This window comes from Triticum dicoccoides, chromosome 7B (genome assembly GCF_002162155.2).
Source record: "Triticum dicoccoides isolate Atlit2015 ecotype Zavitan chromosome 7B, WEW_v2.0, whole genome shotgun sequence".
Lineage (NCBI taxonomy): Eukaryota > Viridiplantae > Streptophyta > Magnoliopsida > Poales > Poaceae > Triticum > Triticum dicoccoides.
Genome location: NC_041393.1, coordinates 129005700 through 129029363, shown reverse-complemented (window position 1 = coordinate 129029363; position 23664 = coordinate 129005700). Strand labels below are relative to the sequence as shown.

The window sequence follows — 23664 nt, the reverse complement described above, 5'->3', positions numbered from 1 at the left end:
CAGCTGGGCCTAGACTGCTAACAAGTGGTATCAGAGTTGGGCCCCAGGCCACCCTAAGTGGGGCTTCCCTAGGGGGATGGGGTGTCAGGAACCTGACCTTGGGCAGTGCTACTGACTTTATTCCCACCTCGGATATGGGAGAAGCCTGGGACCTCCTTATAAGGGAGAGAGTGCCACACTCCTTTCAGGCCGGTCTTTTGGGATATGGTGAGCTCTCTACTTGTAGTGGTGTGTCTGATGCGCATCGGAAACGTTCGAACATATGTCGATGGACTGGCAGCTGGGCCTAGACTGTTAACACTTTGTCTAATAGTTGGGTTTTGGCAATGTCAGATGTGTTGAATTTAAATCCCAGCTGGATACTCCCTCTATAAAGAAATATAAGGCTGGTCATAGTGGGAGTAACTTAGCTAGTAACATAGCGCTCTTCGAGAAAATTCTGCTTATGTGGCAAGTAATTAATGAGAGGTGGTAACATAATATGTTACTGTAACATAGCGCTTTCCAAGACAAGATGAGTCTATGAGCTAGTAAATGAAGCTATCTATGATACTATTATTATGCTACTTTGCATTATGAAGGTAGTAACTTAGACTAGTGTCATATGCATGACACTAGTCTAAGTTACTCCCCACTATGACCAGCCTAAGAGGGAGTATTTGACGCATGCATGTCATTTAGAACACTCTTTATGCAACCGTGTGGATCAGTTGACATGCCTTCAGGCAGTCACGCCGTAACATGCGGCTGTACATCTACCATCCAAACAAGATCCAGTATCTCACGATGGCTAAAATGAAAAAATCGATACAGACTTTGGCTTTTCCAGTCATCCGACAGCAGCAAGGGGCAAACAACAGCGATCTGTTTGCAGAAGCTCTAGCGCTAATAAAATTGCAGTAGGTTTCTCACTCAACAAAAAAAATGCAGAAGGCTTCAGCATGGGACGGGTGATGTTTATGACAGATTGCCTGCAGCTTAAGCAAGCCGCTGAATCATCCAGCCTGGATCGATCAAGTCTGGGTAGAGTCTAAGATACTCGCAAAACAAAAAATTGAGTCTAAGTATTTGTTGCAGATGGGCTTCATCGAGTCTAAGAGTTGATTACTGTCTAAGAGCAGATAGGCTTCATCGAGTCCAAGTATTTCGAGAGCCATTTCATTGTGAAGCTACTAGTCAACCATTTCATTAACGCGTCCAGCAATCATCCACCCACTAGATAAATGAAAAAAAAAATCATACTTAAAGCATCTTCAGCCGGACATCCCAAACCCCCCTCAAACGACCGGGTGGACGCCCGGTCACTGACGGGTCAAAAAAACCTGACCCACCCGGGCGACTCAAACCGGCCTTAGACGCCCGGGCTAACCGGCACCCCTCATATCCAACCCATGTCTGGGTGGATATGGGGCGTGTTCGTCTCCGCCGTGTCCGATCGACGTCCTCCTCCACCGCATCCTCTTCCATGGCTGCATTGGCGTTCTCCGTTGTGTCCATCATGCTCGCGTCGACATCCTTCTCCTGCTGTTGTTCCACCACCACCTCCACGTCAGCCTCCTCCTCGTCCCGCTCCGGCAATTCTGAGGGCAACCCGGCTGCGACAGGCTTCATATCGAGCCTGGATCTCCTCGAGCAGCTCGAGGCGTCGCTCCAATGTCCCCATTGCGTACGTGGTCACCCTCTGCCTGGTCCTGGTTGTCGTGTCCGACGAGCAAAGAGGGAGGTGGAGAGGGAGATGCAGGATCGGGCTGGCGGCGCGAAGGATGCGGAGAGGGAGGGAAGTGCATTGTCTAGGGCTGGGGGTCGTCGTCCGGCTTAAATAGCCAGACTTAGCCCTAGGGCGGCGAGCCAGAGCGACGGCACGCGACATTGATCACGCCCCTCCCTGAGAAGACGCCCTCGAACTGTTGGTTTCCAAGCGATTGCATGAGGGGCCCCAACATCAGTCCAATGTGGTCGTCAGGCCGGGTTTCTGAGGCCGATTTGAGGCGCCCGGGTGGGTCGGATTTTTTGACTGGTCAGCGACCGAGACGTCCACCCGGGCGTTTCAAGGGGGAGGGTGGTGGGTGAGGCGTCCGGCTGTAGATGCTCTAAGTATGGATTTTTTTTTCAATTCTCTAACGGGCGGATGATGGCTGGATGCGTTGATGAACTAGTTGATGACGAGTGCCAGTTCTCGATTACATTGTATACATATTTTATTTTTTGATCCCACAATTTTTTTGAAATGAATGTATACATATTTTTTTTAAAACATGAATGTATACTCCCTCCGTTCTAAAATAGATGACCCAATTTTATACTAAAGTTAGTACAAAGTTGGGTCATCTATTTTAGAACGGAGGGAGTACATATTGGTATAACATATAGGACTGTAGTTTCTATTCTGGCAAACTGATTGCTGTTGTTTTTCCGTTGTTACTGTTGAATGACTGAAAAAGACAAGTCTAGATCGTTTTTTCACTTGGGACATTGTGAGGCGTTGGATCTTGTTTGAACGGTAGATGTACAACCGCATGTTACGACGTGACTGCCTGAAGGCATCTCACCTGATCCCAGTCCGTATCTATAGAGATACTAAGCTCCCAAGATTTGAAGCGATGTGGTGCTTCAGGTGTTGTGGGGTCGGTGAGGGCCTCACTTATAAAACTAGGTGATACCCCGCGCGTTGCAGCGGGATTTTGTTGTGATTTTTTTCAAGTAACATCCACATAGCAAAGAAGATGAGATATTAATCAATAATATGGTAGATTTCATATAGAGGTTATAATAATTAACAATATGACAGATTCAATATATATGTGATTCAAATTTGTTTGTGGTATAAATAGATATTGTATGGTAGCAGTTTGTAGCATCAACCATATATGAACCTTATTCTTAGCAGTATAATTTGATGTTGTTTGTGAGTGTCGTCTTGGTAGTCGACAATGTGTCTAAACTCTAAAGACAGATGGTCCCCAAACAATCTGTTAGCAGTGTGTTAAGGCATGGGGTCACATCTAAAAGTAAAAAAAAACATTAGTTTTTTTGTATTCTTCACCATTGCAGTTGCATCTTTGTATTCCTTCTTAGCTTCTCTAATTGAAACTACAAAAGAATATGGCATATCATTGTTTGAAGTATTAAAAGGAATCCTGCAGAAGTCATGTTTTGTCTATCTGGGGTAGATGCACAAAGGTAAAAGGGAAATGAAAATATATAGCCAATGGGTTATGTTATCAAGAGTTTCTTTTTAGTTGAGAAAGGGACCAACGCATTTCTTGATTTCATTGCTACATTTAGCTAACGCCTAATACAAAACAAAATTGAGAATCTCAATGAAAACTATTGCTAAGATTATCCCTGAAGATCTATTGTTAAGATCATCACATCATTAAACATCAGAAATGCAAAAGGTAACCAAAAAAAAAAAAGAAGTAGAAATACTATTGGTGAAGTGATCATAAAACGGACAAAAATTTAACCACTTCTTGGGCCATAAATCTAAATAAACATGTTAACATTTGCTAGCCCTTGCCTCTGGTTTCAGTTGGCACGAAGCAATGTGTGTCATGCAGCTGTTGCATGGAGAAGGAAAAATATAAGCAGGTAGAGGAATAAAGAAATGAGATAATAATAAAGTAAAAACAGGAATTGAATCTTGTGGTTATATGTGGATTTCTCACCGGTTGGATCCTATTGTCCATGAACATAAGCATCGGTCATATTCTGCATACCTGCAAGAATGAACCCATAACTAAACTAATCAATAACTGCATTTGCAGCAAACAACCAAGGAAATAAAAAGCTTCATGTGCTATCCAAGAAGAAACGCTACATCAACAAACCGTGTGATCCCCTATACCGAAGCTGTCATCACATGGAAGCGGGAGGGATCAAATAAATTATATTTGGAAGGAGATCGTATGTACAAATCAGATGGATTGTGACGATTTGATTGTCCTTCACCTTTTTACTCTTGGAGATGGTCGTTGACAACAGAAACGATTCGCGACTGCAGCAGCAGAGCCATTGGAGGATAGCGAGAATGGCGACGGGATGGGATGGGATGGGATGCGTTGGTGGAGGAGACCATGAGTCGAAGAAGGCACGGTGCATTGTGGAGATTAATAGAACGGATTTAGTGCAGAAGTTGATGAGGATGAGAGAAATGAACCGATGATACTGAGAAGCTGATGAGACCGATCTGGGGAAGATGATAGGGCGCAACGCCCAACACGGTTTTTTTTCCTTTGGGTGAGCGAATCTAAGTTGTGGATCTGTCACTCCTCCGGCACCTGGACCGGATACATCGTACGTGCAAGGAGGCTTCGTCCCACCAGGACCAAAAACAGACAACTATCGCCCACAACTCTTCTCACAACAAAAATTCTAGCCCACAACCTGGCTGAGCCAGCCCAAGTCAGAGATTGAAGCGTACGTGTACAGCCCAACTAAATCAAGCAGCGATCGTACGGAGGCATGCAGCGAACGGGAGCTCCTATTGGACGCTCTTTGCGTCAAACTGTCGTCCCGACGCACAGGGAGGTAGCCGACTGGGCTGGCCCATCACGCGGAACCGCTGTACGGAAAATAAAGCAAAAAAGAGCGGCTGGCGCGATGGCAGGGGTTCGAACCAGCAACCAACGACTTACTAATTCTCTTCTGCTTATTTAATAGATGAGGCAATCTTTGCCTCCGTTTAAAAAAATAAAAACTAACCCGCGTTCCCAGCCAATCCAACTGACAAGCGTTACTTGCATTACAAGATGCGCGCATCTTAAATAACTTAGCAAACCCGTACAACCGGACCTGTCCACTATATTACTGTAGTGACACATCTTAAAAAAAGTGCACATTTTCTCTGAAGGTGTATATTTTGAAAAAGTGCAAACATTTTATGAATTTCTGAACAAATTTTCGTCAACGGGAACATTTTCTTTCAAATGCGAACAAAAAATTTGAAACCACGGAAAATGTTTTTGAGAAACGTGAACCATTCTTCGAAGTAACGAACAAATTTTCAAACCGCCATTTTTGTTCAATTTTTAAACAAATATTTGAAAAAAATGGAACCTTTCAATAAATTAGAAAAAATGGAAACTTTTAAACAAATTTGGAAGCGCAAACAATTTTTTAAAGCACGAACATTTTTTGAATCTCGAGGACAAATTTTGAAACAGAGAACAAATTTGGAATTATGAAATAGAGAACAAATTTGGAAGCGTGAACAATTTTTTAAAGCACAAACATTTTTTTGAACTTGAGAACAAATTTTGAAACTGAGAACAAATTTGGAAGAACGAACAATTTTTTGAAGCACAAACATGTTTTGAATCTTCAAAACAAATTTAGAAATGGAGAACAAATTTGGAAGCGCGAACAATTTTTAAAGCATGAACATTTTCTGAATCTTGAGAACAAATTTTGAAAACACCTGAACAAATTTGGAAGCGCAAACAATTTTTTAAAGCACGAACATTTTTTGAATCTCGAGGACAAATTTTGAAACAGAGAACAAATTTGGAATTATGAAAATAGAGAACAAATTTGGAAGCGCGAACAATTTTTAAAGCATGAACATTTTTTGAATCTTGAGAACAAATTTTGAAAACACCTGAACAAATTTGGAAGCGCGAACAAATTTTTAAAGCACGAACATTTTTTGAATCTCGAGGACAATTTTTTTCTGAAGGTGTATATTTTGAAAAAGTGCAAACATTTTATGAATTTCTGAACAAATTTTCGTCAACGGGAACATTTTCTTTCAAATGCGAACAAAAAATTTGAAACCACAAAAAATGCTTTTGAGAAACGTGAACCATTCTTCGAAGTAACGAACAAATTTTCAAACCGCCATTTTTGTTCAATTTTTAAACAAATATTTGAAAAAATGGAACCTTTCAATAAATTAGAAAAAATGGAAACTTTTAAACAAATTTGGAAGCGCAAACAATTTTTTAAAGCACGAACATTTTTTGAATCTCGAGGACAAATTTTGAACAGATAACAAATTTGGAATTATGAAATAGAGAACAAATTTGGAAGCGTGAACAATTTTTTAAAGCACAAACATTTTTTTGAATCTTGAGAACAAATTTTGAAACTGAGAACAAATTTGGAAGAACGAACAATTTTATGACGCACAAACATGTTTTGAGTCTTCAAAACAAATTTAGAAATGGAGAACAAATTTGGAAGCGCGAACAATTTTTAAAGCATGAACATTTTTTGAATCTTGAGAACAAATTTTGAAAACACCTGAACAAATTTGGAAGCGCAAACAATATTTTAAAGCACGAACATTTTTTGAATCTCGAGGACAAATTTTGAAAGAGAGAACAAATTTGGATTTTTTTTTGAAACACGAACATTTTTTGAATTTGTAAACAAATTTCACAATGAGAACATATTTTTAAATCTGAATAATTTTCAAAATTTTCGGACAATTTCGAAAAATAAAATTAACTTAAAAATAAAAAATAAAGTAAAAAGAAAACAAAAATGAAAATGTTCAGAAATTAGTGAACATTGTTTTGAAAAAATAATTAGAAAAGACACGAACAATTTTCGAAATTTCTGAACAAAATTTGAAAACAGAAACATTTTGAAAATAAGGAACTGTTTTGATTTTAGGAACAAAATTTGAAAAAAGAAACATCTTTCAGTACTTGAACATTTCTGGAAAAAGAAAAAATAAATTAAAAAAAGATAACGGCAAAAATGGAAAAAAATGAAAAAGAAAAACCTGACCACAAAGAAATAGAAAAAACAAAAAACCGGCTCAGGGAACCTTCTGGAAGGTTCCCAAAACCGGATGGGGCAGTGCGAACGCGATCTACTCAAATGGGCCGGCCCAGTCGCGTCGGTTCGCCGCTCGCCTGTGCGTTTCTCCGGCAACTTGCCGCAACGAACGGCAAATAGGAAATTCCGCAGCGAACGGGACAGATCCGCTCAAAAAAAAAAGCGAACGGGACAGATGGAAAGGAACAAATCAGCATGTTCCACTTAGCGGCGACACCTCTTAGTAATTTTGTGAACTCTTGATCAGACGGTTGCAGACTCCTGAGCTATACCACATCAACGGCTAGAACAATTCGAATGATGTGGGCTTCATGAGAAGGCAGGAAAATCATCTAGTGAGGTGCCCCTATTTAGATATAGAAGATTGTGTGTGGTTTGGTTTTCCTTTTATATTTTATTTTCCACATTTTAATTTGCAAGTGCTTAATAAAATTGTAAACATTAAGAAAACAAAATATTTTCAGATTAATTAATATTTATTACATTCATGGATATTTTCAAAGTTCACGATCATTTTAAAAGTTTGTGAACACTTTTAAAATTTGAAAGGTTGTTTAATTTATGAATATTTTCTAAAATCTGTGAACATATTTTAAACTCGTGAATGTTTTCCAAAAATCATGCTTTTCAAAATTGGTAATGTATTTTAAAATCCTTGAACATCTTTTAATTAAACTAACTTTTACAAATAGAAAATGATCATTGATATTTTTTCCTTAGCTAGCATTAGGTGAGCGGGAAAAATAAGTGAGGAAGAGGAGTAGGGAGCAAAGCTGAGCGGGCATGAGCTTCGTGGGTTGGCATAGGTCAGTGGTGTAGCAACAATTTCACGGTTTTAGCATGGAATAGGAGCTCTCAAGAGGCTCAACCAACCACCACCGATTGACACCAAGGCTGAAACATGTAAACACACCACAACCATGCACCAAACAATTCCATTCTCCTCTGGGAACAAATATAGTTTCCAACGACAATCTAACATGATATATGAACGAAAAAACACTGTCAAAACATAATTAAAACACAAGTCAACACAGATAAAATTCAAAGAAAATAACCAATCACAATAACCTACTGGATATAAAAGAGTTAATCTCAGAGTGAAGAACGGCGTGGCAAAGCGCGCATTAGCCTCTAGTTTTATATATGCTTCATGCATGTGGGTGTATGAAGAATAGTGTTGAATCTTATCATCAGATTGGCTGCATAGAGGGCCAGTTTATTTACATAGGATTACTTGAAGTGTGTGCTACGATTCGGCCATGTCGTAAAAAAACTCCCATGGAGGAGCCGGAGAATCTGTGTAGGTCTAGGACATTGATGAACACATGAATGACACTAGGACATAAACATAAAATGCTGGTGTTATAGGAGCTGAGTGGACATAAAATATTGTTGGCACGACAGAGAGGATCGAGAGAAAGAGGGTGAGGAAGAGCCGGAGAATCTGTGTAGGTCTAGGACATTGATGAACACATGAATGACACTAGGAGATAAACATAAAATCTTGGTGTTGTAGGAGCTGATGGACATAAAATATAGTTGGCACGACCGAAAGGATCGAGAGAAAGAGAGGTGAGGAATATGGACTGCTCTTAAACAGTCATTGAGTGACAGATGACGATCAAAGCCGTGAGAGAGAGAGAGATGGACTGCAGCAGCTAAAATTCCAGTCTCCATTTATTCTGAAAGAGGAAATTGCTTATTTACCATAGACAACCTATTGCTCATTTGCCATCGAACAAACCAACTTTGCTCTTGTACCGCTTACAAGCTCATTTCATTGCCAATTTGCCATCCCTGTTACTCTGTCGTTGTACGTCTACTGTTAGATTGAATAACCCCTACCAGTTTATCTAAAAATACCAGTTCTACCCTCATCTATCACTCTCTTATTTTCTGGTAAAAAAGGGAAAACATATGGTAAAAAAACCTATTCTCCCCCCCCCCTCCACACACACACAGCTCTCCTCGATTCCAAATCTAGCCTTCTCGCGGCGTGGCTATGGCGGAACCGCCGCCGCTGCCCCTCCCGCATATGTTCTCGCCGGACGAAGATCCTCCACTCGTGGTCGTCTTTCCATCCGTTGCCCCTGCCGTCATCGACCTTGTAGCTGCTGCTCCCGCCGGTGGCCCTCCAACTGCTGCTCCCACAGCTGTTGGCCTTACAACATCGGATATCGCCACCACCGGCCCTGCAGCATCTGATATCAGGGTCACCGACCCTACGGGTGCTGCTCCAGCCACCGCCGCCCTGCACTGTCTGCTGTGATCGATGTCCCTACAGTCGGTGGACCTCCAACCGACACCCCTACAGCCGCTGGACCTCCAGGTCCAGCCGCCTCCCTCCCATCCACTGGACCTCTAGTTCCAGACGCCTCCCTCACACAGCTGGTGAGGATGTTGCTTCTTTAACATCTCCTCAATCCCCAGGACGAATTCCTGCGGTAAGTTAGTTCATTCTCTCATGTGTTCCTGATATGTCCTCTTATGATATTTAGTTGCACAATGCGTCTAATCTTTAATCAAATTGGCTGATGATTTTCATATTTGTGTTCGCAGGATGGACCAGGCATCAACATGTGTGCTAGAAGTTAGGATATGTAGCAATCGTCGTAACTTCAGCGGAGGTTTTTTCCTTCAGTTGGAGCATTGATTTGCATGCTATCACTACTATGAAGGGATTTCTGGATGCTATTTCTGCACAACACTCTTGGTTGTGTGGTCTGATGATGAAACTATCATTGTAGAATATTTTAATAGTGTTAGTGAAAAATACAAACTTGTTGCAATCAATGAAGAGTTGATGACAATGTTTGAGTGTTTTAAGCAAGTTAGACATGACAAAGTAGCACTTAAAGTTTTAAATCCATATGATAAAAGGGATGGGTTAAATGCTAATGTGCTATGTACTCCTTCACATGCAACACCTTCTCTAGCATTGCCTAGTTAGCCAAGTAATGTCAGTGAAGAAACTGAAGAACCTACTGATACATATCTAGCGAATCCACATGAGGAATATGAACATGTAGGTGTTGATGAGGAAGACCAGTACCCAATTGGTAGTGCTTGCTCTGATTCCGATAGTAGTGGGGATGATGTTGATAAAGTTGTAGTTCATGTGGACGATGTCGAGGAAAACAGTGATGATGAGGAGTGGATTGCAGAAGATGTTATATCGGATGATGCTCCTCCGGATGTAGCGCGTGACATGGAAGACCCACCCATGGTTGTGGGCACTATATACCCGAATATTGAAGCGTTTGGACTGACAATTGCTCAATACTCTATTAAGCATGAATTTGAGTACAAAATTTAAAAATATCTAAACCTACTCGATTCAGAGCTAAATGGGCACAAAAAGGATGCAAATTGAGGATACATGCGGGCACAATTGATGATGGTGTCACTATGGAGGTATGTATATGCTACTTGAATATATGTTATGTTACTTGAATTGATGTCTAACTTCAAAGTGAATTAGCACTAATTGTTATATGATTTGTATTTACATGTTAAAATCCATGATGAAAAATATAATTGTCACAGCACAAGAAAAGGTGATAACCCGAAGCCTGCTTCAAAGTCTTGTATATGTTCCAACGTAATTGATTGGTAAAAGAAGATCCCAGTGTGACGTCAATGGAGCTACGAAGGAGGTTGCATGACAAGTACAAGATTTGGACCCATTGCGACAAAGTTTACCATGGTGAAGTCAACATCATCTAAGACTACATCATCTAAATCTGCGAGGTAAATGACACCTTAGTTTTCAAGGTTATATTGTACTTTTTCTGCAATCATATCATCTACTTAAACATGAATTGTTAATTTAGGTCAAAAACCGGTTCGAACCAAATTGAGAGCACCTCAACGGAAATTGCGTCAACACCAAAGTGACACAAGGGCAAGTCGAAGGCAAGGGTGATACCAGCTGTAGTAGACAACCCCGCAATGCCCACTCGAAGCAAGAAAAGGCAACCAAACGGCCCTGCTATGGCCACTCGTAGCAAGAAAAACTAAAAGTGTGAACTTGTTTTTTTCTATCACATTTGTGGACTTGTTTCCTTGGACTCAACATTGTTCTCTCTTTTGTGCACTTCAATTTCTTGTACTAGACTATGACTACCATGTCTATTTGGAGACATGTTTACAATCCTCATTATGTGTTATGATAAAAATATATTGTTGTCGTGCTTATAATTGTTTGATCCTGAAATTACAAGCAAGGTGTTGTCAATTTTTTTAGAGAAATATGTTATTGTGATGCAAGCTAGCTCCAGAAAGGTGTTACTCCCTCCGTCTGAAAAAGCTTGTCTCTCAAATGGATGTATCTAGCACCAAGTTAGTGCTAGATACATCTATTAAGGAACAAGCTTGGGACAAGTTTTTTCGGACGGAGGGAGTACCTATTATCGTTGTTATGTGTTATGATGAAAATATTATATTATTCTCATAAATCGCTTGATCTAAAATTACAAGGTGCTGCCAATTTTTTTACAGAAATATGTAATCTTGATATGTTATGATAATTTGAACAGAAGTGTTCAGCATGGTTAAAAGGAACAATTGGCAAGGTTGCTCCTTTGCCATTGAGGGCATAATCATCATTTTGCTTACTTTTCACGGAAGTGGTTCACACCAATTTAACGGTTGATGGCAAATTGCCAACGAAACAATCTTCTAAGCGGAACAAGAGCAACGTTGTTTGTTCGATGGCAAATGAGCAACGATCGAGTTTGTCAATGGTAAATAAGCAATTGTCTCTTTTCGAAAAGAAACTCGAAATTTCCATGTATGAGTTGGCCGTCCATCCCGGCGCATCTTCGCCTCCGTCACGCTTCGGGAGCTATGTCCCTTTCCGGCTCCTTGGGCATGTCGGTGTCCCTGCTGCTCCTGTCCTGGTGGTCTTGATCTGCGCTTCCTTCCAAATCATGGCTCGTCCAGGGCTTCGGCCACCGTCGCATACACGCCGCCTTTCACTCCGCTCAACCACATAACCTCGTCCCGCTCCTGAGCTCGCGCGCCCAGCGGCGCCTGGTGCCTCCTTCGGCATTGGGTGTGGCTCCCCTTCCTGCAGTCGCTGCTCCGGCGTTGGCCCGACTGCCTCGTATCCGTTCTGTGCTCCGACGGCTTGGATTGCTCGGAACTTGGCCAGGGCGAAATCCCTGTAGCTTATGCTGGGAGCGGTGACACCCGCAGATGCCGTCACCTTCTTGAAGGCGCTACCATGGCCATTTTCTGCGCCCCTCTTCGAGCTTCGAGGGAAACCATAGGTCCGGTTTTTCAGATCGGGCGACGGCGGCGTCTCGGTGTCGTTCTCCTTTGTGAAGGCGTCGTTGTCTTGTTTTGCTCATGGCGTCCTCGGTGCTAGTTTTGGAGAGCTTGGTAGCTTGGTTGTTAGTTTGAGAGCTTCTCTGGTCAAAGAGCTTAATTGTGTTCTTCTTTGTTTGGGTCGAGCATCTCTCGTCTTTCCGCTTCGGGCACCATGTTCACCCACCCACCCCCCGTGTTCGTGTCATAACACCTCTTGTACTCATTCTATCTTCTTCTATCAATGAAATGATACGCAAGTTTTGCATATTCCCGAAAAGTTCTAGCTAGCCATGCCATGAATGAAGAGCAAGAACTAGAGAAGCAAGATGACTGAGAGAAGAGATGCATAATGAACAAGGGATGGATAAAAAATGTATGTGATGCCATGAACGAATAGCAAGAACTAGAGAAGCAATATGAGTGAGAGAGGAGCTGCATGCAGAATGAACAAGGGATGGGGAGAAAATGCATGTGATGGTGCAGGTTACCGTTAATGTACGCTGCAAGGAAATAACTAAGAGAATAACTCCACTGATCAATAGTGTGGGATGAGTGCGGTCATCAATGGGGCTTTAGCTGCACTTGTGCAGATCTGTGAGCCATACTCATCTATTATCTGTGGAATACGACCTATATACCTTTTGGCAGTGTAAATGCAACACGAATCATGAAGAAATGAGTAGTGTGGATACCATTCTCGTGTGGCACCATGTCGCCTCCTGATTTATTGACCAGGCACCATTCTATGCAGAGCCTTGAGTTGCCCGCGTGTCGCTCTGCTTCATGCCTGGCCTCCTTATCAATAGGGCTCTCCTGTTTTCATGTAGAAGCTACAAGTTAGCGGACTGGAAGGCCCAATGGATGGCTATAAAACTGACTCCATTTATATTTTGATGATCTGTCCACACAACAAACTTTCTAATTCTTGTTCTAATTGCCAGGACAGAATTGAGTGCTCCTACTACTGCACATGCATGCAATTGATAGTTGTTCATCAAGCTAGTTGCTGTCAGTTTTGTCAATTAATCGCCAATGGATCAAGTCTTACTTGAAACTCAACACAATACATACATCCAACCACTTACTTTTGATAAGAAAGAACCAGCCATAGAAATAACAAGATCTGATTTCATCGGAAAAACAAACATTATTTAGTGATGAGTGTATGGTCATTGGGAGGTGAGGTACCATAAAACTCAAAGGTCCAGTTTGACATCCAAAACGGACAGGGTCATAAAGTCATACATACATAATTCAAGTGCACAGTTAGCGGACTGGAACGCCCAATTAATGGATGCTCCCATTTATATTTGAACTGTCCACAAAACAAACTTTCTTGATCAAACTGAAAACCAACCAGGACAGATTTTGGTGCTCCTAGTGCGCAATTGTTACTGCCTATTGAGTGGAATGCAATTACAAACATAGTTGCTATCTGTTTCGTCAATTAATCGACAATGAAAAAAGTCTACTGGAAACTCAAGAGTTCATACATCCACTTACTTCTACTAAGGCAGAACCAGCTGGCATATAAAGTTATAACATGATCCGATTTCATCAGAAAAATAACAATCCGACAGAAAAGTTGGCACAGGAAGAAGAGTATGTTCAAGCTAGCGGTACTACAGGGATGGAGGGAGGGAACAAAATTATCTAGTGATGAGTGTAGGTCCAATTTGACATCCAAAACAGGGTAAATCCATACATGAAAACCTATACCAGGTCCAATTTGACATCAAAAACAAAACGGGTAAAGTAACATGCGAACCAAGCTAGCAAGTGCATATTCAAGGATAAATAAATTGCAGAAGAAGAGACCTTTCTCTTGCTTGGCCCAGGCAGACTTGACCATCTCGCTGTACTCCTGGGCACTCCTCTTAATTCCGTACATCGCCCGTCTCTCCTCGTCTGTAAAGTCTGCCAAACAGCTTACCTGTGGAAGCACACCACTCTCCTCGACCGGCGGGAGCTGCGCTTCCATACTCTCGAGGGAGGCCTTGAACAATTCGAACCGCATAGCCTTCTCTTCCTCATCCCGGTATGTCTTTTCGTGCTCGACAATCCAACGCTCAAACTTCTGCTTCATGTCCGGCTTCTTAAACTTGACCTTGTGGTTCAGCTTGCCAGCAGCAGCTACAGAAGAAGACAGGACAGGTATGAGGTGGTGGTTCCTGACATGAAACGGAGCTAACGAGGAGGAGGAATCTACCTGATCGATCAACACCAGTGCCTTGCTTGAAATGCAGAATCACCAACCCCCCACCGCCACCAGCCAACATACCCGCGGCAAAAACATAAGCAGCAAGAAGGCCATTACCGATGGCGAGATCCCTCTGTGTCGATCGGGATGAGAAACATGAGGGAGGAGTCTGGAGTTGCAGATTCTGAGTAAAAGCAACGGGGGAGAACTCACCGAGGAGTGGAGAGAGCGCGCAGGAGCAGTGCTTGGGGTCGCACGAGGCGAGAACCCCCGTGCGAGGAGGGAACCCACAGCCCGCCGGAACATGATTGCCTCTTCCTTCCTTCGCCTCCTCCGTGATTTCCTGTTCGCTTGTCTCGGGCGCCGCCTCGCCTCCCGTCGATTCTAGGGTTTCGTTGCCGATGTTCACGGGAGACAATTTATCTCAGGGAAGGATCTCAACTGCTGCTCACTTTTCTGTTTTCTCGCTTCGTGAGGGTCTTTTGTGTAAAGTACCGGACTCTTCTTCTGGGTGCTGCGTGTCAGCGTGTGTATACTTGACATACACCTAACACCTGGTACGTACCTTCTCAATTTTTTTTAAAAAAATACCTCAAATATAGCCTTTGATGAGATCTAAAATTTTCATTTGGGAGATCAACCGAAATATAGAAATAACAATGTTCAGGTCTACAAGGGATTCATTTGCAATTATTTCAGAACGTTGCTAATAATTTGCGTGATTTGGGAAGTAATCCTTCTTCTAGCCACGCCAGAAAACTACTCCTTCCGTTTCTAAATATTTGTCTTTTTAGAGATTTCAAATGAATTATTACATATAGATGTATATAGAAATATTTTGGAGTGTAGATTCACTCATTTTACACCGTATGTAGTTACTTGTTAAAATCTGTAGAAAAACAAATATTTAGAAACGGAGGGAGTATTTGGCTCTTGGGTTGGCGCCCAAGTCGCGCAAGTAGGCGCTAAGGCACTTCAGCGCCGACACATTGTGCCACGTAACCTAAGATCCAATGTGACATTTCGGTGCTAACCCTTTTGCGCCGACATACCGAATGGCCTATTAGTTAACACACTGCTGGCGTCTTAACCGTTTGGGTCGAGCTTAAGGTCTTTTTCTAGAGAAACCACGTATTTCATTAATAGAAAATCAAGTTACTAAAAGACATACCAAGAAACAGCAGTTCTCCTGAAAACGTTGTAGATAGAGCCCTAGAAGATTGAAAAATACAGAACAATATCCCTAGGGTTCTGCACACACCGAATCCAACAGCGGCCACCCAACTCGAGTGTTACCGAGTCGCACAATAGAAGAGACGCTGAGCCTCCACAACTGCCAGATCCAAAGAAACATCATCGCCAACAAGACTTTTGGCGGTCGATGAACAGGCCAGCTGCAAGCAGCGAGGCACATGTTGATGTGGCACGTCGACAGGAGGACGTCACCGTGCTACCATGGATCCAGACCAGCCGCATCCCATCGACAAAGTCAAAGAAGGACGACAGATCCACCACCTTCGGACCACCATCCTCACTCCAGAGCATCCGCGTCGCCCTGGTCACTAGTGTTGCCGCGAGTAACGTCAAAACACCAGAGACACACCGAGAAACTAATCTCGCTAGATCTGGAGAATGGCGAGAGGAGCAAGCCACCTACTCTACGTCGCGGCCGATTAGAGCACCGTCAAGATAAGGGAGAAGCAGGGACGCCTTATTCTGACGTGGCGCCGTCCTAGCCACAGATGCAACGCCCCTGGAAAAACCTAGGCCAACCCTACCTACTTGCCAAGGTCGAAGCGTCGAGGCCACCCCTGTCATCGCCAAAACGGTGGACAGAGGAATCAGGGACCTGCGGCCTCGCCAACGGAAGGAGGGGGCAAAGTGGTCGCCGCTGCCCTGTCGCCTTCTAGGGTTAGGGATATGTGGCGACAGAGACGAGAATTTCTCTCCCTCAACTGGTTGTGCACTCGTGAGCTCATCCAACCCATCACGGCTTGTGCATGGGTTGATGTGCAGCATCACGACATCTTAATTTGACCCGCGCAACATCACAACCTCTTAATTTCACCGCTACCCAACTACCTCCCCGTTCCCCATTGACTGAGCCTCCTCCCATGGGCAGTTCTTCCTGCTTCAACGAGATCGTACACTCCACTGCAGCCTCGCGCAGCCCCAGGTCTGCCCCCACCAATGGGTGCAACCGCACCACCGTGCACACATGGGTGCTGGAGAATCAATCATCCGGTAACCTTGGGAAGAGGTTCTATAAGTGTCCTGATACGTCTCCATCGTATCTATAATTTTTGATTGTTCCATGCCAATATTCTACAACTCTTACATACTTTTGGCAACTTTTTATACTATTTTTGGGACTAACATATTGATCCAGTGCCCAGTGCCAGTTCCTGTTTGTTGCATGTTTCTTGTTTCGCAGAAAATCCATATAAAACGGAGTCCAAACGGGATAAAAACTGACGGAGATTTTTTTGGAATATTTATGAATTTTGAGAAGTGGAATCAACGCGAGATGATGCTCGAGGGGCCCACGAGGCAGGGGGACTCACCCCAGGGGGGTGGGCGCGCCCCTAACCCTCGTGGACACCCTATAAGGCGGTTGTTGCCCTTCTTTCGCCGCAAGAAAGCTAATATTCGAAAACAAATCGTGTTCAAAGTTTCAATCCAATCGGAGTTACGGATCTCCGGGAATATAAAAAACGATGAAAGATCAGAATCAGGAACGCAGAAACAGAGAGAGACGGAGAGACAGATCCAATTTCGGAGGGGCTCTCGCCCCTCCCACGCCATAGAGACCATGGTCCAGAGGGGAAACCCTTCTCCCATCTAGGGAGAAGGTCAAGGAAGAAGAAGAAGAAGGGGGACTCTCTCCCCCTCTCTCCCGGTGGCGCCGGAACGCCGTCGAGGCCATCATCATCACCGTGATCTACACCAACACCTCCGTCATCTTCACCAACATCTCCATCACCTTCCCCCATCTATCTACAGCGGTCCACTCTCCCGCAACCCGATGTACCCTCTACTTGAACATGGTGCTTTATGCTTCATATTATTATCCAATGATGTGTTGCCATCCTATGATGTCTGAGTAGATTTTGTTTTCCTATCGGTAATTGGTGAATTGCTATGATTGGTTTAATTTGCTTGTGGTTATGTTGCTGTCCTTTGGTGCCCATCATATGAGCGCGCGCGTGGATCACATCATAGGGTTAGTTGTATGTTGATAGGACTATGTATTGGAGGGCAAGAGTGACAGAAGCTTCAACCTAGCATAGAAATTGATGCATACGGGATTGAAGGGGCCAATATATCTTAATGCTATGGTTGGGTTTTACCTTAATGAACGTTAGTAGTTGCGGATGCTTGCTAATAGTTCCAATCATAAGTGCATAGAATTCCAAGTCAGGGATGACATGCTAGCAGTGGCCTCTCCCACATAAAACTTGCTATCGGTCTAGTAAAGTAGTCAATTGCTTAGGGACAATTTCGCAACTCCTACTACCACTTTTCCACACTTGCTATACTAACTTTATTGCTTCTTTATCTAAACAGCTCCTAGTTTATATTCACGTGCTCTCTATATTTTTGCAAACCTATCCAACAACACCTACAAAGTCCTTCTAGTTTCACACTTGTTTTAGGTAAAGTGAACGTTAAGCGTGCGTAGAGTTGTATCGGTGGTCGATAGAACTTGAGGAAATATTTGTTGCACCTTTAGCTCCTCGTTGGGTTTGACACTCTTACTTATCGAAAGAGGCTACGATTGATCCCCTATACTTGTGGGTTATCAAGACCTTTTTCTGGCGCCGTTGCCGGGGAGTTATAGCATGGGGTGAATATTCTCGTGTGTGCTTGTTTGCTTTATCACTAAGTAGTTTTTATTTTGTGCTCTTGTTTTCTATCTTTAGTTATGGGTAGGAAACGCAAAATACCAAAAAAATTAGTTGTACCTACTACACCAATGGTTGAAGAACCACTCAAATCTATCACACTGCTGAAGCTTTTTACTTGGATCATCTTCGATCCCTTTGTGCTTGTGTTGAAACCCCAACTATCTTAGTTGAGGGCAAATCTTTAGATGAGCATGCTTGTTATGTGCGACACCGCATATCTGAAAAAGGGAAACTTTTACTTGATCAAATTCATCATTTGCAATGCTATGCCTGAAATTTATGTGAAATATATGGTTTTACTTGCTGTTCTGAAGACCCTAAGAAACACCTTCCCTACCAATGTGAATTTAATGATAATGGAATCATATCTTCGCATGATAAGGGTGTTTATAATTACTATGATGTTCAACAAATTAAAGAATTTGTTGCTTTTAAGGGTGCTTATGAAATTGCTTCTTTGATTGGAAAGTATGATGCCACTCTTTACAAATCTGAAAATTTTGTCATACTTAAATATTGTTATGATAATTATGCTTCTAATGCCTATGTTAAACCATATATTGAGGACTCCTCCGCTGTCTAAGAAGAGACTAATATTTTGCAGGAGTCTATGGAAGAAGGAATTGATGAAACTGTGAGCTCATTGGATGAAAAAGATGATGAGGAGAGCGAAGAACAAAAGGAGGAAGAGCGGATTAGCTACCTGTGCCCACCTTCTAATGAGAGTAACTCTTCAACTCATACATTGTTTAATTTCCCTTCGTGCTTACCGAAGGATGATTGCTATGATGATTGTTATGATCCCGTTGATTCTCTTGAAATACCCCTTTTTGATGATGCTTGCTATGCTTGTGGCCATGATGCCAATATGAATGATGCTTATGGAGATGAACTTGCTATAGTTCCTTACGTTAAACATGAAATTGTTGCTATTGCACCCACACATAATAGTCCTATTATCTTTTTGAATTCTCCAAACTACACTATATCGGAGAAGTTTGCTCTTATTAAGGGTTATGTTGATGGGTTGCATTTCACCGTTGCACATGATGATTTTGATAGATATAATATGCATGTGCTTGCTGCTCCTACTTGCAATTATTATGAGAGAGGAACTATATCTCCACCTCTCTATGTTTCCCACATGATAAAATTGCAAGAAACTGTTTATACTATGCATTGGCCTTTACTATGTGTGCATGAATTGTTCTTTTATGACATGCCGATGCATAGAAAGAGAGTTAGACTTCGTCATTGCTTGATATATGTTACTTTGTGCTCACTACTAAATTACAAATCATTGTTAATTAAAATTGGCTTTGATATACCTTGGGATCCGGGTGGATCCATTACTTGAGCACCTTATGCCTAGCTTAATGGCTTTAAAGAAAGCGTTGTCAGGGAGACAACCCGCAAATTTTAGAGAGTCATTTATTTTTGTTGTGTGCTTTTATAAAGTTTAAAAATAAAAATAATGTGCCAAGGTTTGCCTTTAAGATGTTTACAATGCTTGTTGGTTTGTGCGGTGCAGGACAGAAACGTTGGTTGTAATGCGCGATTTTACATTTTTTACTGGAACATCAAACGGTACTGAAACTTTTTGCATTGTGTTTCTATACAATTTTTTTATTTTTCCTAATTTTTTCAGAATTTTTGGAGTACTATAAATATGGTGAATGTTCAGATTACTACAGACTGTCCTGTTTAAGACAGATTCTGTTTTTGATGCATAGTTTGCTTGTTTTGATGAAACTATCGATTTCTATCAGTGGATTAAGCCATGAAAAAGTTATATTACAGTAGCTACAATGCAAAAACAAAATATGAATTGGTTTTCAACAGTACTTAGAGTAGTGATTTGCTTTATTATACTAACGGATCTTACCGAGCTTTCTGTTGAGTTTTGTGTGGATGAAGTGTTCGAAGATCGAGGAGGTCTTGATGTAAGAAGAAGAAAAGGAGGCAAGAGCTCAAGATTGGGGATGCCCAAGGCACCCCAAGTAAATATACAAGTAGACTCAAGCATCTAAGCTTGGGGATGCCCCAGAAGGCATCCCATCTTTCTTCAACAAGTATCGGTATGTTTTCGGATTCATTTCGTTCATGCGATATGTGCAAATCTTGGAGCATCTTTTGCATTTACTTTTCACTTTTCTTTTATGCACCATGCTGGTATGAGATAGTCCATGGTTGATTTATAAAATGCTCATTGCACTTCACTTAAATCTTTTGAGTATGACTTTATAGAATGCTTCATGTGCTTCACTTATATTATTTGAAGTTTGGATTGCCTGTTTCTCTTCACATAGAAAACCGCCATTTGTAGAATGATCTTTTGCTTCACTTAAATTTGTTAGAGTATGGGCATATCTTTTGTAGAAAGAATTAAACTCTCTTGCTTCACTTATATCTATTTAGAGAGATGACAGGAATTGGTCATTCACATGGTTAGTCATAAAATCCTACATAAAACTTGTAGATCACTGAATATGATATGTTTGATTCCTTGCAATAGTTTTGCGATATAGAGATGATAATATGTGGGAGTTTCTAGTAAATGGTTGTGTTTAGTAAGAATATTGGTGTTAAGGTTTGTGATTCCCGAAGCATGCACGTATGGTCTTCTAACTATGTAACCAAATTGGCGTGCATGGTATTTTGATTGTTTATCTTTGCGTGAAGGTCGGGGGCGTGTGATGGTTAACTCCTACCAACCTCCCCCCTAGGAGCATGCATAGTAGTACTTTGCTTCGAGGGCCAATAAACTTTTGCAATAAGTATATGAGTTCTTTATGACTAATGTGAGTCCATGGATTATACGCACTCTTACCCTTCCATCATTGCTAGCCTCTTCGGTACCGTGCATTTCCCTTTCTCACCTCGAGAGTTGGTGCAAACTTCGCCGGTGCATCCAAACCCCATGATACGATACGCTCTATCACACATAAGCTTCCTTATATCTTCCTCAAAACAGCCACCATACCTACCTATTATGGCATTTCCATAGCCATTCTGAGATATATTGTCATGCAACCTCCATCATCATCATATACATGACTTGAGCATTCATTGTCATATTGCTTTGCATGATCGTAAGATAGCTAGCATGATGTTTTCATGGCTTGTCTGTTTTTTGATATCTTTGCTATGCTAGATCATTGCACATCCTGGTACACCGCCGGAGGCATTCATATAGAGTCATATCTTTGTTCTAGATATCGAGTTGTAATATTGAGTTGTAAGTAAATAAAGTGTGATGATCATCATTATTAGAGCATTGTCCCATGTGAGGAAAGGATGATGGAAGCTATGATTCCCTCACAAGTTGGGATGAGTCTCCGGACTTTATGAAAAATAAAAGAGGCCAAAGAAGCTCAAATAAAAAAAGAGGCCAAAGAAGCCCACCAAAATAAAAATAAAAAAAGAAACAAAAAATGAGAGAAAAAGAGAGAAGGGGCAATATTACTATCCTTTTACCACACTTGTGCTTCAAAATAGCACCATGTTCTTCATATAGAGAGTCTCTTGAGTTATCACTTTCATATACTAGTGGGAATTTTCATTATATAACTTGGCTTGTATATTCCGATGATGGGCTTCCTCAAATGCCCGAGGTCTTCATGAGCAAGCAAGTTGGATGCACACCCACTTAGTTTCAGTTTGAGCTTTCACACACTTATAGCTCCAGTGCATCCGTTGCATGGCAATCCCTACTCCTTGCATTGACATCAATTGATGGGCATCTCCATAGCCCGTTGATTAGCCGCGCCGATGTGAGACTTTCTCCCTTTTTGTCTTCTCCACACAACCTCCACCATCATATTCTATTCCACTCATAGTGCTATGTCCACGGCTTGCGCTCATGTCTTGCGTGAGGGTTGAAAAGGCTGAAGCACGTTAAAAAGTATGAACCAATTGCTTGGCTGACACCGGGATGGGCATGAGGAGTACCTTGTGTTAAGAAAAGGGAGCATACAAGACTATATGATTTTGTAGGGATAGTGTCCTTTAGCATTGATATTTTGAAAGACATGATTGCTTGTTGGGATGCTCGAGTATTAAATTCTTTTATGTCAAATTATAGACTATTGCTTTGAATCACTCGTGTCTTAATATTCATGCCATGATTAGATTACATGATCAAGATTATGCTAGGTAGCATTCCACATCAAAAATTATCTTTTTTATCATTTACCTACTCGAGGACGAGCAGGAATTAAGCTTGGGGATGCTGATATGTCTCCGTCGTATCTATAATTTTCTATTGTTCCATGCCAATATTCTACAACTCTTACATACTTTTGGCAACTTTTTATACTATTTTTGGGACTAACATATTGATCCAGTGCCAGTTCCTATTTGTTGCATGTTTTTTGTTTCGCAGAAAATCCATATCATACAGAGTCCAAACGGCATAAAAACTGATGGAGATCTTTTTTGGAATATTTATGAATTTTGAGAAGTGGAATCAACGGGAGACGATGCTCGAGGGGCCCACGAGGTAGGGGCGCACCCCTGACCCTCGTGGACACCCCGTAAGGCGGTTGTTGCCCTTCTTTCGCCGCAAGAAAGCTAATATCCGGAAATAAATCGTGTTCAAAGTTTCAATCCAATCGGAGTTACGGATCTCCGGGAATATAAGAAACGGTGAAAGGGCAGAATCAGGAACGCAGAAACAGAGAGAGACGGAGAGACAGATCCAATCTCGGAGGGACTCTCGCCCCTCCCACGCCATGGAAACCATGGACCAGAGGGGAAACCCTTCTCCCATCTAGGGAGAAGGTCAAGGAAGAAGAAGAAGAAGAAGAAGAAGAAGGGGGGCTCTCTCCCCCTCTCTCCCGGTGGCGCCGAAATGCAGCCGGGGCCATCATCATCATTGTGATCTACACCAACACCCCTGTCATCTTCACCAACATCTCCATCACCTTCCCCCATCTATCTACAGCGATCCACTCTCCCGCAACCCGATGTACCCTCTACTTGAACATGATGCTTTATGTTGGGGAACGTTGCATAAAAAAAAATTCCTACATTCACCAAGATCAATCTATGAGTTCATCTAGCAATGAGAGAGAGAGGTGCATCTACATACCCTTGTAGATCGCGTGCGGAAGCGTTCAAGAGAACGGGGTTGAGGGAGTCGTTCTCGTCGTGATCCAAATCACCGGAGATCCTAGCGCCGAACGGACGGCACCTCCGCGTTCAACACATGTACGGTCAGCATGACGTCTCCTCCTTCTTGATCCAGCAAGGGGGAAGGAGAGGTTGATGAAGATCCAGCAGCACGACGGCGTGGTGGTGGATGCAGCAGGGTTCCGGCAGGGCTTCGCCAAGAAACTACAAGAGGGAGAGGTGTAGCAGTGAGGGGAGGGAGGCGCCAGGTGTTGGGTACGGCTGCCCTCCACCCCCCCTCTTTATATAGGGAGCCCAGGGGGGTGCGCCGGCCCTAGAGAT

At 42.3% G+C, this 23664-nt stretch overlaps 1 protein-coding gene across 3 annotated transcripts; it reads right to left on the bottom strand.

Annotated features, from left to right (window-relative positions):
* Window positions 1-3346: 3346 nt before the first annotated feature.
* Window positions 3347-14674, bottom strand: LOC119340953. Of its 3 annotated transcripts, XR_005164767.1 has the most exons (6): window positions 14516-14674; window positions 14312-14435; window positions 13921-14235; window positions 12795-12915; window positions 3669-3719; window positions 3347-3560 (listed from the first exon to the last, which is right to left on the bottom strand). XR_005164767.1 is itself a non-coding variant. In XM_037612855.1 (4 exons), the coding sequence occupies exons 1-4, from the start codon at window positions 14606-14608 to the stop codon at window positions 12902-12904; spliced, it is 546 nt and encodes a 181-aa protein (XP_037468752.1). In that variant the 5' UTR covers window positions 14609-14674; the 3' UTR covers window positions 12536-12901. The 3 variants fall into 3 exon arrangements, 2 of the variants coding, with proteins under 2 accessions (XP_037468752.1, XP_037468751.1); XM_037612855.1 differs by lacking the exons at window positions 3347-3560; window positions 3669-3719 and having other exon boundaries at window positions 12536-12915; XM_037612854.1 differs by lacking the exons at window positions 3347-3560; window positions 3669-3719; window positions 12795-12915 and having other exon boundaries at window positions 13825-14235.
* Window positions 14675-23664: the final 8990 nt, after the last annotated feature.

Bases quoted from the DNA above. Each gene is read 5' to 3' on its own strand.
- LOC119340953 (XM_037612854.1), bottom strand. From the start codon at position 14,608: ATGTTCCGGCGGGCTGTGGGTTCCCTCCTCGCACGGGGGTTCTCGCCT. The intron at 14,436-14,515 runs GTGAGTTCTCCC...CGATCGACACAG, and splicing joins CGCGCTCTCTCCACTCCTCG to AGGGATCTCGCCATCGGTAA. The intron at 14,236-14,311 runs GTAGATTCCTCC...CTTCTTCTGTAG, and splicing joins CACTGGTGTTGATCGATCAG to CTGCTGCTGGCAAGCTGAAC.